At 35.0% G+C, this 22,770-nt stretch overlaps 1 protein-coding gene across 5 annotated transcripts in view; it reads left to right on the plus strand.

The window, feature by feature from the left end:
• The window catches only part of Cep162 (centrosomal protein 162), an 89,068-nt gene that overhangs the window by 40,499 nt on the left and 25,799 nt on the right, over positions 1–22,770 (plus strand). For all 5 annotated transcript variants that reach the window (XM_071613228.1, XM_071613232.1, XM_071613231.1 and 2 more), the window contains exons 15-24: positions 754–872; positions 1,621–1,848; positions 2,360–2,500; positions 4,241–4,353; positions 6,147–6,252; positions 11,266–11,392; positions 13,200–13,363; positions 14,149–14,253; positions 17,562–17,774; positions 20,880–21,529. In XM_071613228.1, coding sequence (XP_071469329.1) covers positions 754–872; positions 1,621–1,848; positions 2,360–2,500; positions 4,241–4,353; positions 6,147–6,252; positions 11,266–11,392; positions 13,200–13,363; positions 14,149–14,253; positions 17,562–17,774; positions 20,880–21,529 — 1,966 coding nt within the window. The remainder of the gene's footprint in view (positions 1–753; positions 873–1,620; positions 1,849–2,359; positions 2,501–4,240; positions 4,354–6,146; positions 6,253–11,265; positions 11,393–13,199; positions 13,364–14,148; positions 14,254–17,561; positions 17,775–20,879; positions 21,530–22,770) is intronic.

Genomic DNA, 22,770 nt, shown 5'->3' on the forward strand with positions numbered 1-22,770 from the left:
ATGTTTATTGAGTGTTCAGGATCTGTAATACTTGAATATGGGCTTTAAGATCCTGTCTAAGTATTTCCCCTAAATGTTGTTAATTATTAGCTGAGTGATATATTGGCCTTAGAATTATTTCTGCTCTTTAGGCTTTCATAAGTTAACTTGAAGGCAAATATTGAATCAGAATATACATTAATCACTTTTTTCTGATTTGATATGTTACTATGATATTATAGCAGTGTTATTAACTTTTTAAAATCAGATTTAGGTTAACTGTTGTAAAGTCCTCCATGTAGTTTGTTTTATTGATAATGTAATATCTTGTTATATATTGTTTCTAAAAGGCACAATTAATTTGAACTAAAATTCTTAATGTTATCAGGTGTTTTATGCTCTTGGATTCATCATTTAGAAATTATTACTCCTTATTGTACATATTTAAAAGAATAACTTATTTAAAAGTAATAAAGCATGAAGTTATCCCAGTTCAGTCTCCTCACATTTATTTAGCTCCATTTGCTATGTGATGTGTTCTGGGCCATTTAGCCATCTGTGTCACATTGAGAAGAATGTTTATTAAGGGTGTCAGTTCTTTTGAGCACAATTATCAGTGAACACAGCTGTGTTGCCCTGTTGTTCATCAGCCTGTTTGGAGATTCTCCATTTATCTTAATGTTCCTACTGTTTTCATATTTATTGTTACATAATTGCTGAATGCACATCAACTTTACATTTGTGGCATTTTTATCCATTGTTTGCAATATTTAGATATCTTATCTGGAACAAAACTTATCAAGCCTGCAAATTTGAATAAACTGACTCACAAAAGTGAAGATTGCAAGTCTGAAGATCATACAGCAGCTGATTCTTATGTTCAGCTTCAGACTGTAGGTATTAAATTTCACATTGAATTTATAACTTTTTCATTCTAAAATCATTTCAAAACTAAATTGAATTCTAGATAGGGAAGAGGGGTGGGAGGGAAAAGGAGGGGGCAGGGGATTAGCAAGGATGGGGGGAATGTGATGGACATCATTATCCAAAGTACATGTATGAAGACATGAATTGGGTGTCATACTTTATATACAAACAAAGATATGAAAAATTGTGGTATATATGTGTAGTAAGAATTGTAATGCAAAAAAGTACATGTATAAAGACATGAATTGGCGTGAACATACTTTATATACAAAGATATTAAACATATACAGCATAATTTTTCATAAGAATTGTAATGCATTCTGCTGTTGTATTTTAAAAAACAATTAAAAAACGACTAATTACAGTATAATAAGCATTTATACAAATGAGGGATCAAATAAGTATGCACAAGGGAAATTAAATAAATAAATAACAATGTGTATTAGTGCATGCTATATACATATATGGAAATACCACATTGAATCCATTATATATGATTAATGTGCTAATATATAAAAATAACAATATTAATGTGAAATTTCTTTTCCTTCAAGACTGATATTCTAAGCCCTCTTGATGCTATTCTATGTAACAGAGCATTATTAGTCCTGTTATTTTTATTCTTTGTGTCTTTGTTTGTTTTTTTTTACAAGTACCAGTGTTTGAATTTTGTATGTAAAACCATTATAATGAAGTAATGTTTTTCCTTAAAAGGATTCTTCAGGATACTGTGGTGAAAACAAGGAGAAAGAATCATTCATGTTTAAAAGAGTTCAGGAAGCAGAGGAGAAATGGAGGGGCGCACAGGCCCTAATTGAGCAAATTAAAGTCATATTCTCAGAAAAAGAAAAAGAACTAGAAAGTAAGTTGGAAGAACAAAAAAGAGAGCAAGAAAAAGAGATACTCAAATTGAATCAAGAAAATTATATTCTTCAAGCCAAGGTACTAACACATTGTTTTATTTTTATTTATTAAAAAAGAAAAACCCTGTACTCCTTGCTAAACACACTATCATCCTTGATTTGGGCTCTGTTAAATTGTTGTGTTTGCTATAGAAGATATGGAAATGGTGCCAGAGTGTACTTCCTTACAAGAGTGTAAATTGAACCACAGCAGGGAGGGGTCTAAATTTTAATTGACTTTCTTCTGTTAGCAGTCCTTTTTAAAACAAATCTGTTAGTTCATTGTGACCCTCAGAGAAATCTTAAGTTTCAAGAAGGTATATGGAAGTTCTCGATTCTGAGAATTTCTCTAACATTTCTGATCCTTCACTTACCAGAGACATCAGCACAAAACATCACTGATGATTTAACTATAGTTATATTACATTCCAGAGTGGTCAGTATTCTACAACAGTTTAGGTCTAAGCACTTGGTGTTTTCTATTATTCTTCTTAACTTCTCGCTGCATCATTTCCCTTCCCAAATAAAACAATTTCTGCATTTTCTCAAAGTTAAGTGGCTTTGAAGAAACAAACAGAAAACAAAGATGGTTACATTTTGGAGACATAACTGATCCTGTCACTGGAGAAAAATTGAAGCAAATCCAAAAAGAAATACAAGAACAAGAGACACTTCTTCAAGGATATCAACAGGTATGGCAATTCTTTAGGATATGGCAGATTTGCTTTTAATCCTTACATTATAAAAGTGAGGCATATTAAAATATTTCTGTGCCCATGTAATAATTAGACTATTTAGTTATTTCTGACTAAAGTGGCAGAATTAGTGGCTAAGCACATAGGTTCTAGATTCAAAGTGCCTGGTTTTGAGTTTTAGTTCTGCCACTAAGAGTACACACATGGGAAAATCCCCTTACCTCTCTAAGCTGGATTCTTTATTGGTGAAAGAGGGATAACAGTAATAGTACTCCCTCATAAGGTAATGGTAAAATCAAATAAGACAGTATAATTTAGCTTCTAGTAGGTACACTTTTAGCCTGGCGTAGAGTAATCAATTACTTGTCTTAATAGCCATGTTCCTTAGAAACTATCATATTTTTCTTTAGTTTCCAATAATGCTTCATTGTAAAAATATTGGCTAGTTTGCTCTTATATTCAGAAATATGAATCTGAAATCAGTTGGTAAGGCCCTGAAGGTAACAGTTTTTTTGGTTTACTGTGAGAAGACCTGTTTACAAAGGCACATGTCTGTGATGTGTAATGGAATCTTGGTAATGCTGCCCTAATAGATAAGGAAGGCTGAGTGATCTCTAGCATGAACTGTATCCTCCTTCCCTGTCTCCCATCCACTTTTTCCCTATTCCTCTCCACATCTCCTCATCATTTATTACATTTGTCTCCGTTGATGCCTAGCATATGAGCACTGAACCACGCATTATCACACAGATTCTAACAAAAACTTTGCTACACCTATGATTCACTCTAAATAGATTTTATCAAACACACTGCATCTGTGAGTGAAAACTGTTCAGATTCTTTATCTGCCCTCTAATCTTGCCATATAAAGCAGGAATTTATAATATTTCATGAGACCCAAAGGATGTCAACCATCTCTCCCATGAAGATGATACAATATTATCTGGGCACTTGGAGGGTATCATTAATTATGTACATATGTAAGTGCCATCTTCCAGGCACTATTCTAAGACACAGATAGTCCATAATTTTCACTGAATCTTCAAAATCCCTTAGTTTTTATCACATTCTTAATTTTAAAGAGATTGGTAAGTTAGAGAATTTAAATGCCAGTTGGAACTTTTTCTTCTCCCTCTGATCTCAGCTGGTTTGAGTCATTCTTTAGCTCAAACACCAATGTTAAATGGGTCTGTTCTTTGCTCTGCCTTGTCCTGACAACTTTCAGAAACACTAGGTCTTTAACTCTTATCAGTTTCAGATATAGGAATGAATACCCATTATGGATACATCCGACTGTCTGATTATCTCACTGCTGGAAGCTAGCCTTCCAGAGTCTTCCAGGATTGATCCCCCTACCCCACCCCCGGCTTTCAGGACAGAAACAATAGGATACAGTGTCCCACTGGGCCTTCCTTCCCTGGCCAACACAGTTGGGATGTTATGATACCTTCAGAGACCCTCTCACTTACCCCTTGAAATTCAGTGTGTTATAAAGATACTGAGCTCTTAAGCTTTATGAAATTTCACAGCTTTTCAGCCAAGCATTTTAAACATTTTGGAAATAATTGTTTTTAGACACAAAGTCTTCTTCTAAGACAATGTAAAATATTTGAAAAAGATTTTACATACTCAAAGAAATTTAAAAGATAAAAATATTTAAAAGATTTATCTATTACAAGTATATTATATAAGTACTACTGACTTTTAACTAAAATGCAATTTTCTGTTTTTCAAAAGGAAAATGAACGTTTATATAATCAAGTGAAAGATCTCCAAGACCAAAACAAGAAAAATGAAGAGCGAATGTTTAAGGAAAACCAGAGTTTATTCAGTGAGTTAGCCTCCTTAAAGTAAGTCCTTTTAAAACTCTTACAATCAAATATACTCATTGTAAGCATTAGTATGTTAATAATATACTAGTTTTTACTTAGAAATAATATTTACTTATTTTCACATTTATTTTTATTTATACACTGATGTCCAGTTTAGTAATTTTTGCATATTGGATGACTAGTACATATTTTAGTACTATTTCAACATATTCATACTTGAGTATGACATCATTTTCAGAAAATTGAAGATAGTGTTTCTCTTGATCAGTCATTAAGCCTGAGATGCAAGTCCACAAGATCACTTCAGTCTTAAATCAGGCTCTGTAGAAACAGAACCTAAGATGGAGATCATTGTGAAGGTGATGTGCTGTGGAATAACTTATCCTCAAGAAAAGGGGAACAAGAGAGACAAGTTGGGAAAGGGAGAGAGAAAGTAGGTAAGAATATGATTTCTACTGGATGGAGCCTGGCTTCATTCTATTTCCTCCAGGAAGCTCGGGAGAATAGATTGTACCAGAGGGCATCCTCAGGCACTTACTGGGTGACCCTGGGAAGGAGTAGGAGATATCCACTGAGCTAGGGATTACCATTTGGTTGAGGGCATTTCTCCAGAGGAGGAGACACCTGTGAGTTGATATCAGTGAACACTTACCACAGAAGGCAATAGAGTACCAGCACCTCCCTACTCATATTTCTGATTATAAGCTCTTTTGAATGTTACTACTTCCAGCTTTAAAATATTAAGTAAAAATGCTGAACCCACAAATATGGAAAAGCTAAGATGCTGTCTTCTTTTTGCAAATGATTAGTATTTGTACACTATTATATATAAACACTAAATCACTCAGACAGGACTATTATTAGGAAAAATTTCTTTGATCATAAATATTATAAGTTGACTATGTTTATTCATAGTCTTCTTCCATTATAGTGGTTGTTAGATGAGCCTGGGGCAAAAAAGGCATGGCTGCCATTAGCTCATATTGGTCTTTCATGTAAAGTCGAAGAAGGCACACCCCATAGCAGACAACACTAGCAGCCACATGGGTTGCAAAACAGGACACCTTTGTGTAAATTAAAAAAATTAAAAATGCCCATTTTTTCTGGGTAGTATAACCAAAGCCAAGTATGATGATTAGCACAGTTCTAATACATGAAAGCAGTTATATTTGCTTTCTTTCTAGATGTTTCCATAACGAGTTTTAAATTGTCACATCTTACACTACCTGGCTTGTAAAAAGAACTATTGTAGGATGCCAAAGCTAAGCTCTAAGTGAACTTTCATGATGAAATAGTTTCTTTAGTGTACTAGAGCTTGGTGGTCTTATATAAATTTTTAAACTCTTTATATAATGTATCTGGAAAAACAGAAAAATTGAATCTGAGGTCTAAATAGTAATGTTTGGTTTTTTTGGTTTCCATGAATAAAATTGGCAATTTTTGTTCCACAGAAAGGAGTGTAGAACAGTGGGACAAAGAGTATCTTAACACCAAAGAAAATTAACAGCCAGCACATTTTTTTTTGCACCACTGATTTTTTTTTCCTCTGAAAATTGGGAGAAAATATTTTTGTATTACAAATAAACCAATAATTTTAGGATTTCAATTATTTTAGATGAAATTAAGCATTTCCCTTAAAGTATACTTCTGTTTTTATAGGTTAGTATTTTAACCTTTAAATTAAATGAAATTTTTATCTTCAGTGATTTGTAAATTCCAATATTGGTTAGTATTTAATTTTTAGAGTATAATATTTTGTATTTAAAGGAGTACCTTATAAAAAAGAGATCTCTTTTTTAAAAATAAATTAGAGAACAGATACACAGAAGTCGATTCCTGTCTCATGCAGTTGAAGATTCAGAACCCACCAGAAACCAGAGTTTTACAGATCTATTAGCAGAACTACGGGTGGAACAGGTAAGTTGCATAAGGATTTTAACTATTAGTGACAGTAAAGATCATTATAAGAATCCCTACATGTGTCAAAAAAAACCCTGTTTTTATAATACTTAGATGAGTAAGGTATTTGTTTAAATTTTTCACTACTGTAAGCATAAGAAAACTTAGAGGAGGAAAAGTTTATTTGGAGCTCACAGTTTCAGAGGTCTCAGTCCATAGATGGCCATCTCCATAGCTGTGTGCGTCAGATGTAGCAGAACATCGTGGTGGAAGATGTAGCAGAGGAAAGCCGCTCAGGACATGACAACCAGGAGGCAAAGAGTTCCTCACCAGGGAAAACATATATACCCCAAAGTCATGACCCATTTCCTCCTGCTACATCCTATCTGCCCAGTTAATCCCTATTGGATTAATACACTCGTTAAAACAACTCTCATAACTCTGTCATTTCACCTGCAGACTTTCTTGCATTGTCTCACTTGGGGACACCTTATGTATAAACCATAAGACAGTTTGTAAATTTATGCCATTTTAAAATTCAGAGACTAGGAATGTAGCTCAGCACTTGCCTACCAGGCATGAGGCCTTTATTCTATCCCCAGTACCGGAAAGAAATAAAATAAAAATTAAGAGCAAATATTTGATTAGCATTTAGTTTACATGTAACCTTAACTTTAGCGCAATCAACATAATACTGTATGTTTAGATAGGATCTTCTTTCATCAGGTGTTTATGACATGAAACTATATCAAAACTAGTTCTGTTTTAAACAGAAGTATTGTATACTTACATGCTTTATGTGTCCCCAGGAACTATATGCTTATAGCACCCAATAATTTTTAACAAAGCCACTCTGCCACATTTTTCAAACATCCTGCGTAGAGTTACTTCTCCCCTCCCCTCCCATAAAAAGGCACAGCACTAAACTGAAAAAACCTTTTCAATCTGTTCGAATGATTATGTAAATAGAAAAATTTAAATTATGTACTAGTTTTTAGTAAGAAATTTATTGTACAATTGGGTCACTTAGAAATCTAAATGTAACATAATTTAATAATTGATGTTTAACAGATTTTTGTAGCATGTAAAATGCACCTTCATATATGAATTCATGAGGGAACTTCAGAAGCATATGTGCATGCATGTATAGAATGATTAGGCACATTGGTGTAAAGAATAAATGACTGAAAAAAAAATAAATGACTGGATACCTACTACCCTTTATTAGTGAGCCTCAAAAATTTATCAAGTTAAAACAAATTAGTTTTGCCATACTTTAGATGAAAGGTTGGAAGAATATACTATAATATAGTACAGTCTTCATTCAAAAATTGTTGTTTAGGGACCTTTTTAAAAGTTCTGTTTTGAACATTTTTATGACAAATTAAAAAGATTGAATTTCCACCAAAATACCCAAAAAAAGTACTGGATAAAATATAGTAAATAACACAAAAGTAAGGAAAATCTCTAGGGGGCCAAAAAATAAAGAGGAGTAAAAACCTGGCAGTAAAAGTATTTGCTCTTCAGGTCTCCGGTTCAGTAACCACAAGGCCTAAACTTTGTTTTTTGTTTTTTTTTTTATGCTAAGGATTGAACCCAGGGTTTCTTAACCACTGAGCCATATTCTCAGCCCTTTTTTTTTTAATGTAGTTTATGTAGAGACAGTGTCTTGCTGAGTTGCTTAGGGCCTCACTAAATTGCTGAGGCTGATTTTGAACTTGCCATCTTCCTGCCTCAGCCTCCCCAATCTCTGGGATTACAGGTGTGCACCACTGCACTGTCAAGGCCTGAACTTTAACAGCTAAGTATTGTCATGCTAAACAACACAGAGAAAGATTCCTTAATAAAGAATTAAGTTTATTTGGAACATGCAGAGCATTGCAATGGAAATATATTCATAGTAAACTATGACTACTCAAAGAGGTTGAGGAAAGGGGAAGTTTTGATTGATTGATTGGGGTACTGGGGATTGAACCCAGGGAAGGAGTAGTTTTGAAATTCAAAGAGGAGAAATCCAAGTAACTTACTTGGATTTAAAGTTCATTGGTCTTGGAGACCTGAGGCATGAGCTCATTAGTGGAGATGCTGTTGCTGGGCAATTATCTCCTGTGGAAAGTACCTTATCTGAATTTCTGCAGTCTTAAAGAATACTACAGTTAAACTTTGTTACATAATTATGTGATATATGTGAGGCTTGCACAGGCATGGCTACACATAGAAGATGAAGGAATTTCTAATGGTTGTTTTTGATTTTTTGCAAAAGTCCTTGTCTCAGACATGAGCCCTTACCCCTTTATTTATTTCCCGACACTACTTTTGTCTGGGCCTGACAAGAACAATTTCATCTTGGTATCAGCAACTTTCACAATATACTCAGGATATCTTAAAAGGTGTATTAAGAATTGTAATGCAAAAATAAATAATAATTTTTTAAGAATTTTTTAAAAAAGGACCACATCTTTAAGCAAAATAGTGGAGTTAGAAAAAATTCCAATCAATCTACCTGTGTATCTAATCACTCTGTATATACATACATTACTTAGAGACTGAGATGCCAAGAAAATTTTTCTGTCTCCACTTCTCATGAAGAACTTATAAGCTAATGGAGAAGATAGGCATTAAGTACACAAATAATTACAGATAGAAATTAGTGCTTTGAAGAAAATTAAAACAATAATGAGAAGCAAGGTAGAGGTAAGGCAGCCTTTAATAATGGGGACAAGGAAGCTCTCTGAAAAAGATGTGAGTTGAGAGCTTAAGAGAAGCAGCAGCCAATCATGCTGAGGTGGAGTCTTTAGATGGTGTCTTTAGCCAGGTATAAGAGTAAATGAAAAAGCCCTGAGTTAGGAATGTGTTACCTTTCTGGGAAGCAGAAATGAGTGGGAAAATATGAGCCGTGGAAGATTAAGTCAGACAAAGACCTCTGAATGTCTGCATAATGAGTTAAAGGAGAAGGAAAGTAGTACTACCTACCTATGGCCCACAAGATTAACTTGAGGCATTCAGGTTTTCTTGAAGGTGGGCAGTTTCCATCCCTGGATATATGCAGGCCCAGAGTGGACACCCATTTAAGCATTGATTGCCAGACTTAAACTCGAAACGTTTAAAGATCCTTTGGATTCTAGCATTATGTAATTCTATCAAGTAAGAACTCCTAGAGAACATTTCTAAATTAAACTAATTAAACAAGGCATTTGCAAAAAGATACCCAAATATTCAAAAACTCAATTATCAGTGCTCCTGAAAAGACATCCATAGACAATTAAAATGATAGTTAAATCTGTAAGGTAGCTATAAAAAAAGATTATACAATGTTTTATGAATACACTCATTTTATTTGCAAGATTTTTAAAGTGGTACTAATTTAAAATTTGTTATTTTGCTACCAAGTATACTGCCATGAGTCCCAAGAGTTTATTGGTTTTTTTTTTTGTTGTTGTTGTTGTTTTAGCAGTTGTGGATTTGGTTCATTAAACATTTATTGACTACATGCCATGTGCTTAGTACCATAAAGTAAACAGTAGCAATTAATCTCCATTGAGCTTTTAGCCTAGTAAAGAGAAGGGGCATGTACACAAATCAATGTTACATGAAATAAAAAGTAATACATGCCACGTTAAAAGTATAAAAGTTTGTGGAAGCACAGAAGAGGGTATTATCACTAGTCATTTAGCTGAATTTGAGCTAAGTTTTGAAGGGTAAATATGATTTTTGTCAAGCAAAGCAATGGGGCATGGCACTTTGAGTATTGAGAGGAATACAGGACATTGAGAATCCATTTAGCTTTTTTAAAGTCTCAGGCATTTTTTATGCATTTATCATGCAAAGAGTAGCAAAATAAAATTCTGCTTTTGGATAAATAGCTAATGTGTCAGAAAGTAATGAGTGCTATGTGAAGAAAATGAAACACTGTACCTGGGGGCCAGGATAAGGCTTGCTGTTTCATAGAGGATGGTCAGAGTAAGCCTTCCTGAGGCTTCATTTAGGCCAAAATTCCAATAAAATGAAGAGCAAGCTACCTGGCTATCCAGGGAGAAAATGCTGTAGGCAAAAGAGGCAGTAAGTACAAACTCCTTGAGGTAGGAGAGTTCTGGGGGTATTCAAAGAACACCAATGAGGTCTCTGTGTCTAGAATGGAAAAGGAGAGAAAATATTTGGTCAGTCATGGTTAAGGCTGGATTATGTGACTGAAAGTCATGCTAAAGACTTTGTGTTAATCCCAAGAAGAACCACCTGAGTGTTTTAGGGCTATGATATTAACTGTGTTAGCTTTTCCTCACTGTGATCAAAATACCTGATAAGTAAAATTTAGGGGAGGAAAAGTTTATTCTGGCTCATAATTTCAGAGGGTTAGTTTATGATCATCCAGCTCCATTGCTCTGGGCCTGAGGTGAGGCAAAACATGACAAGCTTGGTGGAGGAAGGCTGCTTGGATCATGGTAGCCAGGAAGCAGAGAGAAAGGGGAAGTACAGGAAAGCACACTACCAGTGATCTACCTCCTGCAGCTGCACCTCCCCTGCCTACAGTTTCCACCCAGTTAGTTCATTCAAACTAGGATGGACTGATTAGGTTACAGTTCTCATAATCTAATTATTTCACCTCTGAATATTCCTGCTTTTAGGGGACCCCTCATATCCAAACCATAATGTGAACTGACTGCAACAATTCTGCCAACTACTTTGAGGAACATAAACTATAGTGGCTCAGGGTAGAAGAAGCAGACTAGATAGGAGGTTATTGCAACAATCCAGCAAGAGATGAGCAATTCAGGCAAATGAGCATCAATATGGCTAGTAATTAGAACAATAGATTGGAAGATCTTTAATACTATGCTGAGAAGATTAGAGCTAATTTTAATAGGCTCTGGGAAGCTACTCATGATTCAGGGTGGGGCAGGTGATAGTAATAAAATCAGAACTAAAATTTAGAAAAAATTTAACAGCACTATTTTTGATGGATTGATTGCAAAATCTATACAAAAATCTGTTGTGTTTGAAAGTAATTTACTTTTGTGTTTCTCTGTTATCAAGAAAGAAAAATACGGTTTATTAGAAGACATCAAAAGATTGAAGCAAGACAAACAAGGTCTTGAAGTAGACTTAGAAAAAATGAAGAAAGAGCGGGACCAAGCCAAAGATCAGATTGCTTATGCCACTGGTAAAACACTGAGTTGAAACAGTTTAGAGCAATTATGAGTATAAATGTAATCTTTAAGTAGTATAAATTTAATTATCACTGGACATGAATCTGAGAGGTCCCTCTAAGGGGCCAGTGGAACTTCAACTTGAGCCAGGAGGGTTCTTGATTTATGCCAACTGGAAAGAATTTCAAGATGCATCAAAACAAGGCACAAGCAAAGATTTATTAAAGGACAACAAAGTAAAGGTATACACATCCCAAAGGCAGGATGCAGATACCCCTCATCTCTCCAAGAAAAGACAAAGTGATGCACCCAGAGTAGAGCTCTCTGACTATATATAGGATTTTCCTGGGAAGAAATGTGGAGGTTCCCAGGCAAACTTGTGAAAAATCAAACCCTATGTCAATCATTTGATATTTGCAGTTCAGAATATATCTTCTTGGTTAAGTAGTCTAGCTATAAATTGATCGTGGGTACATTGAATCTTAGGTCTTTGAATCTGCTGACAAGTGATTGTTTTTGTCCTAAATGATCTAGTACAAGCATACACTGGAGATTTTGTTCATCTAACTGAAGAGACAGCATGGCCAGTCATGGTATAGATCTGGGTCTCCATCTAATAAGAGTTTTATCTTTTTCCCAAAGAGCCCTCCTATCTCAGAATGATACAATTAAGACTATTCCTTGACGTATATTGTAATTTCAGAAACATGTTTAAAGGTACTACACTTTTTAGCAAGTTTTTAATTAGCTTTAACAGGAATAGTTACAAAAATCAAAGAATCAAGATTTTGAATTTATAAACTTTTATAGTTAGTTGTTTACATGTCTGTCATTTCAGTGGGACCAAATTTCCCAGTGGCAGGATCTGTCTTTTTTTATCCCTGGGTTTGAAACATTATATGGTCTTCAGTATTTGCCAAATGAACACATAATACTGCACTGTATTTTATAGAGAATGCCAGTCTCCACTGTCAAAAGGGAGTATAAGATAAGAATGCAGATAACTTTATTTGTAACTTTTTTTCATAAATTTTTTCTTAAACGAGGAAATGGAGTGCTAAATAAAATTTTCAGAGAAGAGTGTCATTTGAGCTGGACTTTCACAGATATTAAGATTGGAAAGTGAGGGAAGCTGCTTAAGTGTGTACCCTGAGCACATTGTTAAGTGCACCTGTGGATGGGAGCTTAGGCTAGCAGAACACATGGCTGGAAAAATCAGAAGAACTCTTGTTTGCCAAAGTAAGGATCTTTCCTCTACAGGGTCATTAGCTTCAGTGTAAGGTATGCACAAAGAAATCCATTCTTACCTGTTTGTAAGAAAATGACATTTGCTTTCCTCCTCTGTAGAATAGAATAATGATAATGAGTTTAAAAAAATTTTTTAAATGTTTTAAAACTTTTTTCTTGAAGTTTATTGTGGTAAATAAATTAATACATGCTAAGCACTCAGGAACATTTGCCAGTGTTCTTTTTAAATATAACTGTAGGCATTCTTCATTTTTATCTCTTTAATCAACCTTTAGTTTTCCATGAAAACAACTTTACTTTTATTAAAAAAAAAAAAAAAGTCAGTGGAGAAAAAAATAGATTTTTTTTTCAAAATTTCCATATCAACAACTTTGAGATTGAAGATTTGGGTTATAAATACAGTTTCTTGTCTCCCATAATGAGTAGATACATACACTACATTGTATATCAGTTATTTTAGGTCTCTTATTTCTTCATAATGTTTTAATTAAATGGGCAGTGGTTTTCATTCAAAATCTCTTTTCCATACTTAAAAAAATTGCTATCAGGTTATTGAGTTATTTTTTTCTATAGGTGAAAAATTATATGAAATAAAAATTTTAGAAGAAACACATAAACAAGAAATCAGTCGTCTGCAAAAAAGGTTACAGTGGTATGCTGAAAATCAGGAACTTCTGGACAAAGATGCAGCTCGGCTTAAGGAAGCAAATGAAGAAATTGAGAAGCTGAAACTTGAGGTAATAGACCATTTCAGGATGTATTTCTGCAGATGAACCCTGTTGTCCTCATTGTCAGTTCTATATAACCCTGTGTCATTGCATTATTAATCTGAAGCCTGTTAATTTAAATAGATGGTTTAGGTTCAGGTTTAGATAGTCAATTTTAGATTAGAATTGAGAATAAATGCAAGCTCCTCATCACAGCCTGACAGATTGCCATGTAGTTTGAACCCTGCCTTCCTCTTCAGCCTTGGCTAATACCTACTCCCCCAAGTCACTCTCCTCCAGCCACACCAGAGTTCTTCTCATTCTTGGCATGTGCCAGCCTTGTTCCACTTATTGCCTTGTCCTGGAATATTCTGGCCTCAGTCTTTCCATGTTCACTGTTCTTTCCTGTTTAAGTCTCAGCTCAAATTTCTATCCCCCAGAAAAGACCTTTCCTGACTCACTTATCTATTGTACTTAGGTATTGTAATCCCACCCCTTCTGACTCTTTGTTCTTATTTTTTTCACTATTTTCTTCATAGTACTTGTCACACTCTGAAGTAATTTTATTTACTAATTGATTGATTTATTAGCTTGTCTACTATCTTGCAAAGCAGTAGACTATGAGAGCAGAGACCCAGTTTGTCTTCTTTGCCCTCTTTATCTTCAGCAGCACCGGGCTGTACTTGGCACTCAAGGAGGACACTCATTCAGTGTCTGTTGAGGAACTAATCAATGAATGAACCAAAATTATGCTTCCCCCAGGCCTTTCCTGGTAGGTTTTAAAAATACTTAACCTGTTCTTTCTTTATTGACAGGTTGAGAAATTGAAAGCCGAATCTGGGAATTCATCTGCTCAGCAAAAGTTACGTTCAAAAGATAGAGCATGTGATGCCAAAAAAATTCAAGATCTGGAGCGACAAGTATGTGTTAAGGGTAAATCTTAAGGCATTTTTGTGTACAGGGCATTTTGTTTGAGGAGTCTGCATTAGATGTAGTTAACCTGGAGAATCTTGTTTTAAAGTAACATTAATTTTTAAAAATCACTGTATAATCTATAGCTTTATAAAGAATTTTTATTTTGGTTCCAGGTCTATTAGACATCTAAAAGAAGAAAGAAACAGAATTTTAAAGTTCTGGATATAGAGTTAGGTATTCCTTCTCATAAACCAGGCACAATGGTACACACTTGTAGTCCTAGCTACTCAGGAGCCTAGGACAAAAGGTGGCTGGAGTTCAGGACAACCTGGGCAACATAGCCAGACCTCATATCTTTCAAAACAAACAAATTACTACTACTTCTGACCAAAGAAAGATAGGTGACAGAGGAGCACAGGAAGAAAAGTCCTTGAGTTGGGAACATGTTGATAATGCTTGGAAAATGTTAAAATCATACAGAGGATCTAATTAGGCATGTCACCACCAGGCATGGTGGTACATACCCATATTCCCAGCTACTTGGGAAAGGCTTAGGCAAGAGGATGACTTGAGCCTTGTAGTTAATATAATTCTGCCTTCACCAAAAATTACGATTATTTTTTTCATCTGTTTAAAAAACACCTTAATATAGCATTTATATTCTTAACTAAACATTAAAATAAGAATTTTCAGCCTTGTTCATAAAGGAGCATGATTCTGTAGTCAATAACATATGGCTATTATTCCATCACAAATCTCAAACTGTGAGGTCATCAGTGGGATGAAAATTATCCTAGTTTTGTGAGCAGGAGGAAAATTAAAAACTTTGTTACTTTTACAGGACATTTGCTTACATTGAAAGGTATGATTTAGTAGTTTGATTCAGGGGACAAGAAACGAAGAGGAAAAAAAGAGGTTTGAAAAGCTAAAAATATTCTAGAGTGAGTGTAGTCCAAGATTTTGCTTCAAATTTAAATTAGCCAATGTAGAAGAAATCAAAAATTATGGGAGAAAAAAGACCAAAGAAATCACCTCTCCATTTGATGACTTTTTAAAGAGAAATCTTGTAGAACTGAACGTGTGACAGTAAAGAAAGAAAACATACTAAATATCAAAATTAAGACTTCAAATAGTGATCTATATTGACCAGAAATACACTGTTTTATAAAAGTAACCTCTTTTATTAACACTTTCATAAAATATTCATTGATTTTTATCACCTTAGATTATATCTATGTAAAACGTTCATCATTTAATAGTATTTTGTGTAGCTATAATACTGCATGTACATTTCAGATTTTATGTATTCTGTTTTCTTAGCATTTTAATAATTGCAGACCTGAATATGTATTTTATAATTAAGGTATACCACAGTATATTCAGAAACAGATCAATTATAAATATTTATTTTTCTAAATAGAGCATAAGTAAAAACAGGGCTAATTAGATACATTTTATGATTTCAAATTATGTGTATTTGTTCACTTTTATTTAATGGAATATTTCATAGTATATTTTTTAAAACTCTTACTGAAAACTAAACTATGTATACCAGTTATATTGGTCCCATTGACCAAAGAATATTTTAAGGCAAAATTAAAGATAGAAATAAACTATAATATTTTTAGGAAAAACTAAAATTTAAGATATCACAAAAAAAGAAAAAAATTTCAATTTAATTTTGATAATTTCCAGAGCTTCATGCATGCTAGGCAAGCACTCTACCACTAAACTACTCCCCTAGCCCTCTTTTTTTAAAACCAGGGATTAAACCTAGGGATGCCTAACCACTGAGCCCATCCCTTTTTAAATGACAGGGTCTCACTAAGTTGCTGAGGCTGGCATTGAACTCGAGATCCTCCTTTATAAGCCTTCTGGGATTACAGGCAAGTGCCACCATGCCTGGCTCGCCCAGCTCTCTTAAAATTTTAAATGACTACATTAATTATAAATATTTTAACAAATTCATTTAAGAAAATCTAGTTCTTTTTAATATATGTGGTATGTATTCTATGCATATATTTGCATATGCTTACAACTTCATCAAATAACTAGATTTTTAATACAGAGGAAACAAAGCTTAAGAATTTTTATAGATAAAATAAGGTATTAGTATTTGTACCTAGATATATCCCAGTTTATAGTGCATCAATGAACATGCAAGCATTTACTATTAATTTTGCAAATGGTATGACCCTTAAATAGCTAATATGAATAATATTTAGTATATAAGCAGGATTTTGAGCACCAGCAACTCATCTTGCCTTAGGTAGTTTTTTAGAAAAATTCATAATAAAAGCCAACATTTATCAGTTCCCCAGTAAATGCTGGGCCCTCTCCCAGGTGCCCAAGATGAAAACCATCTAATCTTCACTTAATTCTATCACCTTATGACTATACTGTTAGCATACTCATTTTACCCACAAGGCAAGAGGTTTAGATTAAGGAGTTGACCCAGGGTCCTAAGCTGGTGGTACAGTCAAACCAAACATGCTTTTAACCATAGTACTAATCTGCCTCTCAGGTGTATTTTGTTGCATGCTTATAGCCTAGAAAATTAATAACAAAAAATTTAATGTTTTAATGTATGTTTTTCAAGGATATCTTAACCAAAATACCTTTTAAAATGCCAGGTATATACACACAGTCATATATAATACCAAGCTGTAACTTCTGTGGACTCTTGATACAGTTCTGTCTTATAGAAAGACCATATAATATATCAATGAAATGAGAAGTATTTAGTCTTTAGATGATTTTTAATGAAATCTTTATTAATCTGCCTTGATTCTCAATTAAAAGAAATTATTTTAAATTAGATTCAACTTCTTTTGGAGGGGACCTTGGGGGGGGGATGTTGAAGCAGGGGCAAGATTGTTGCTGATGAGCAAATGCTTAAGAAGCTCTATGTTTATTGCCAGAGTTTGAAATATTAGTTACGTGCACATGCAATCAATGACTAGTAACAACACTATCACATAAGGGGGTCTGTGGGGAAAAGAGGTAGGAGAACAACAACTTTGCACTCAGACTGGTTTTTACTAAAAGAAAGGCTGAAAGTGTGTCTTAAGTGACTATAAAAGGATTTCTGTAAATTAACCAGTAATTAGACACTACCATAGGATATTTTTAAATCAGATAATCTAGGAATTTGAAATTAATTTGTACTTCTGTGCCTTTGATTCAGTCTAGAGGCCTGCTACAAGCAGTCTTGAGATTTAAAAATGACTGAGAATCATCTGTTTATACATTAAACTACTTCATTTTTGTACATATTTGTGACCTTACATATGTTCAAAAAATATTTTAATAGGTTAAGGAAATGGAAGGAATTCTGAAGAGAAGATATCCCAATTCTTTACCTGCTTTAATATTGGCTGCATCAGCAGCTGGTGATACAGTAGATAGAAACACAGTGGAATTTATGGAAAAAAGGATAAAAAATCTAGAAGCTGATCTGGAGGGTAAAGATGAAGAAGCAAAGAAAAGCCTGCGTACCATGGAACAACAGTTTCAGAAAATGAAGGTAAGGGCGAGTTAGCCGGAGAGATGGAGCTCAGAGCTGGGACCAAGGAGATGGCCCTTCCTAAATCCTTTTTAACAATTAGCTCTAAGCATCATTGCCCACAAAATTCCTTACCACAAGTGGCAGTAAGTGCAAAAAAACCAGCTCCATCCTATCTTGTCCTCTTTGAGCAATGTGTTTTTATTTAAGGCATAGGATAATCTTTTCATTGTTAATCTCCATTAGTTTGAATATTAAGAGTAAGTCAAGGATGAAGCAGAGTAAAAACACCTGATACATATTCAGTGTAAAATGAAATTACCAAAATTAAAAATATTTTCACTGAAATTTATGTCCATGAGTAAAAAAATGAGACAAAAATATACATTTTGTGGGTTAGGCCAGGGGAGCATCTTCCACTCCTTTGTGAAGTAGGAATGGATCAAAATGTAAGTGCCTGAACAGACCAAGGATGAGGTATTTAGTTTACTTTTAAATATTTGTTGAGCACAATGTTCTTGTCAGGAGTTTGTGCTAGGTGCTTTAAAGAATATGCCAGTTCACCTTGCACAATTCTTCCAGTCATTGTTCCCCTGGTTTTCAGATGAGGGAATTGGATGTTCACAATTTTACCATCTTGCCCAGAGTGCCACTGCTGGAGGGGGCAAAGCAAGGGCTCAAATCCAAGGCCTCCAACCCCAAACCCTATGCCACAAATGGTTTTAGGAAGCTAGTCCTGCGCCTCACAGATTTCTATCCTGAGAGAAGCAACAAAGAATATTAGATTCCAGGGACAATAAAAGGTTAACAACCTGCAAATACAAAGACCTGAAAATTAATGTCATATCAAGCAAGTTGTGTTTCCTCTATTCCACCCTCTTAAATCTCTCAGCCCCTGTCTGGTTCACTTTGTTTTCTCACTGTTCCTAGTATATGTTCTTTATCACCCATTTCACCCACCTTAATGTCCTCACCTTGTTCCCCCATTTACCCCATCTCCTTCAGTCATGCTACTTTGTATGTCTGAAGACTGCACAATTGAAAGAGCGGGGTTGCTGTAGTCCAGTCTCAGGAAGTCTTTCAGTGCTACTTGACAAGCCTATTGCATGTATCTGATCCTTCCTTCTTCCCTGTTAGTCATTGTTCCAACTTTTTGTCAAGTTTATATTGCCCCCCATCTCTACCCCTATTCTACTTTTAGCAGACCATGTCCCCTATATATCAAGAGAATATAACATAAAGGGAAAAATAAGTGTTAGCATCAGACTGACCTTCAATTGAGGCCCAGTTCCAGTATGACTCTGCTAGTTACATAACCTGTCTGGAAAAGAAATAAACTTACTGCCAATTATTTACTTTTACTCAATTATCTTTCAGTTCTGCAGTTTCTTTAATAACATGTCACTATACAATCATTAATTTAAAAGGCAGGGGGGGCTGGATTACTGTAATAACTTCCTGACTATTCTGCACACAACCACTTTGCCCTATCCTTTAATTCTTGACACTAAAGTTAAAAATTATATTTTTATGTCCGTCTTACACACACACACACACACACCCATTGTTGATATCCTTCAACAACTTCCTGTTGCTCTTAGTGTAAGTAAATGGCATTTACCCACAGAAGTCCAGACCTTTCCTTGGTTTCCAGTGTTCTGTTTTGTTGTTTGTTTATTTTAATACCATGTTTCTATTCATTCACACCAGCTTGCTTCTCCCATTTTCCTACAGCCCGCATCTTTCCCACAGTGAAGGTGTTCTTATCCTTCAATCCCAGCAAAACCTCCGCTGGATTCCCTGGTAGATGAATTACCTCTATAGGCATTCTCAGTCCCATGCAGCACTCCCTGATGTCATTTACCACAATTGTAGCCACTTGGATTGGATCGGTAGCAGTTTCTGTCCCATTCTAGATGTTGAACTCTATGATGGGTGGGACTGTTCTGCTCTTATTTTCATATTCCATTATTCAATTGGATGCTTGGCGCAGAGTTGATACTACTATTTTAATTAGTTTCTAAGTCATGAGCTATTAGGAGGATCAAGTATCATGTAACACCCTAGTACCATGCTGAAGGCTCTCAATTATGAACTCCAACCCCTCGGCCATTTTTATGTATCTGAATCTACCAATAACTTTTCCCTCTTTACAATATCCACCATCCTACTCTTGCCTCCAGTCCCTACCTGTCACTACCTTCTTTCCTCTCTGATTCTCAGTACACACCAAGCAGTCAGTCACTTTCACATATCCTCTTCCTACTTCCAAAATATCCCTTCTATTCATCCACAAATTTATGCTCATCCCTCAAGGTCAAACTTAAATGTGCTATTTTTGCATTCTTCCCCCCCTTCCTCAGACTTCCAGGAACTGGGATGCCTCTCCCACTCTGCACCATGTTCATAGGCCCATTACTGCAGTGTACATTGTAACTTGGTCTTTTGCTGTCCTCACTAGGGTTTGGTCTATTTGAAAACTAGAACTGAACTTTCTTTTATCTCTAGAACCTAGCACAATGCCTGGTATGGAATTGTAGCTCAATAAATATTGAATGAATGAGCAAACACTGTTAGTTCCTCCCTCCATAGAGTAGACTGTTTAATTTGTTTCGCATACTAAAGCTTAGGTATACAAATTCTGTCTTACTCATTATGAGATTAATAAATTGATATTGGAAGAGTAAAAATGTGCTGTTTTTCTAAGAATTCAAAGATTATTTGATGTTTGACATGGAGAAGGATGTAAATAGGTTAATATTAATTTGCTCATATCAAATTAGTAATGGTTATAATTTATTTACATGAATTAAAATTAATAATATTGATTAAATCTTAAAAATAAATTTAGAGCTTATTAAAAGTTAATTTGGGGGTATACAAATTACATGTATGATTTAATATTTATGATGCAAATTCTCAATTATGAAATTATTGAAGATATATAAGAATATATAATGTTATATCCTTCAGAGAGTAGGACTTCAATATTTTTGACTTAGAGTTGGAGATATCAGAATATATGAGTGCCTCAAGGAAGGACTGGGTAGGGCCTGGTAAAATGCAGAACTACAGTAACTAAAGTGTTGAGCAAGGGCTTGATATTACACAGATTCTTTTCCTCAGATTCAGTATGAACAACGACTAGAGCAGCAGGAACAGTTACTTGCTTTCAAATTGAAAGAAACACCCCAAAACCAACGAGACAGCTCCTCAAGGGTTAAAGCACTAGAGACGGAACTTGAGGACATTAAGGAGGCACATCAAGTCACTGTAAGGAACCTTGAAGCAGAAATAAATGTTCTCAAACACCAGAATGCTGAATTAGAGCTCAAGAAAAACAGCAAAGATGATAAAGATTTACAGTCTATAGAATTCCAGGTGGAGCAGGCTCATGCTAAAGCTAAACTGGCGAGACTCAATGAAGAACTGGCTGCAAAAGGAAGAGAAATACAAGACCTTTCAAAAACTGTGGAGAGGCTTCAGAAGGAGAGAAGAATGATGCTGTCTAGTCAGAACTCAAAGGGCAGAGAAGAAATGAATGTCAAAAGGTTGAAGAAAGATGTTTTGCATCCAAATAAACGAAATGCAAACTCCTCTGGAACCATGGATAAGAAGTTGTACCAGCCACAAACTTTTACTGATTCTCATCTTTCAGAGGTTTTGCAAGAAAACCACAGATTAAAAAATGAACTAGAGGGATTAGTTTTGGAGAGAAATAAGCTGAAGATGGAATCTGAAGCAGCAGTGAACCAATTTGAAAACTCCATGAAGAGGTAAAATGTTGTTTATAATATATGGGAACATAAAAGACTTTTTTTAAAAAAAAAAAAAGGTAAAAACATTTTTCTCTGGATCCAAACTGAATCCATAACTGAATTTTAAGAAATTGTGATAAGATTTGTTTCAGTGTAGGGTCTTCTACCTGCTGGTGGACCAGATTCTGACAAACCAAAATCTCCATGTCAACCCAAACTGTCTTTGGTCTGACCAGTCTTGTCTTTCTGCATATACCCAAATGATGTTAATAAGCTGGCCCCTTGAGCCTTTCTTGCAAAGAAATTATCATTTGTGATTACTATAGGCAGGTTAACAGGAAAAGATTCTGTTTTCAAAAATAACTCTTCAAACTGTCATTGTGATCTGTGCATCCCTTGGGGAACTTTTGTACTTATTCCTTTCCTCCTTAGAATCTCCCGCTGCTGTCCATGGTCTCATCCTCCAAGCATTCCGTCAACCTCAGATGTTTCTTTCCCTTAGTCAAACCACGTTCTGGTCCTCTTTCTGTCAGTGCCAGTTTTCCACAAGTAGCCACTTTTTATTTCCACCTCTAAAATGTAGCTCTCATTGCCTTCACTCTTTTCAACCTGTTTTCAATATGACCTTTCCCAGCCCAGTGTCTTTCTCCATTTTCCTCAAAAGTGTCGACTACACAACCTTTTCTGAAATGGTTTCTCACATTAACCTTTGTGACTTGGCTTTTCTGACTTCAGATTCCACTTTCTTCTCCCTAAATCTGTTTCTCCATTGCTAAGCTTATCTGTTCTTATAGCTTCATGATTTACTTTTTAAAGCTTATTCTCAGATGTGAAGCCTATTTATTGGATTGCTCCTCTTAGAATCAACATTACTTCAGGCTCTCCACCCCCCCCCCCCCCCGTTTTTTGTTTTTTGTTTTTGTTTTTTTAATCTTAAAACTAGTCCCCCCTTCCAAGTTCCCTATCGCTGTCTAGTAGCCATACTAATGCCAATTTTCAGGCCCATTTTTACCTCCTCTTTTCCTTGGGTTCATGGTCTATAGAATGCTTCCTTATAAATACTCATCATTTTGGCTTCTTTACTATAGTAAACCAGAGTAGCCTACGCGGTTGACTCTAGTCGTCCTACCCTGATCACCTTGACTTTATTTCTAACTCCCCCAATCATTTTGCTTAAAAATCATTAGTATTCTTTAAATACTCCTATATCCAAGTCACTGTGCCCTCCGGTGAGTCCACACTTCCTTAAATATCAAGAC

The sequence above is a fragment of the Marmota flaviventris genome, chromosome 6 (genome assembly GCF_047511675.1).
Source record: "Marmota flaviventris isolate mMarFla1 chromosome 6, mMarFla1.hap1, whole genome shotgun sequence".
Taxonomy (NCBI): Eukaryota; Metazoa; Chordata; class Mammalia; order Rodentia; family Sciuridae; genus Marmota; species Marmota flaviventris.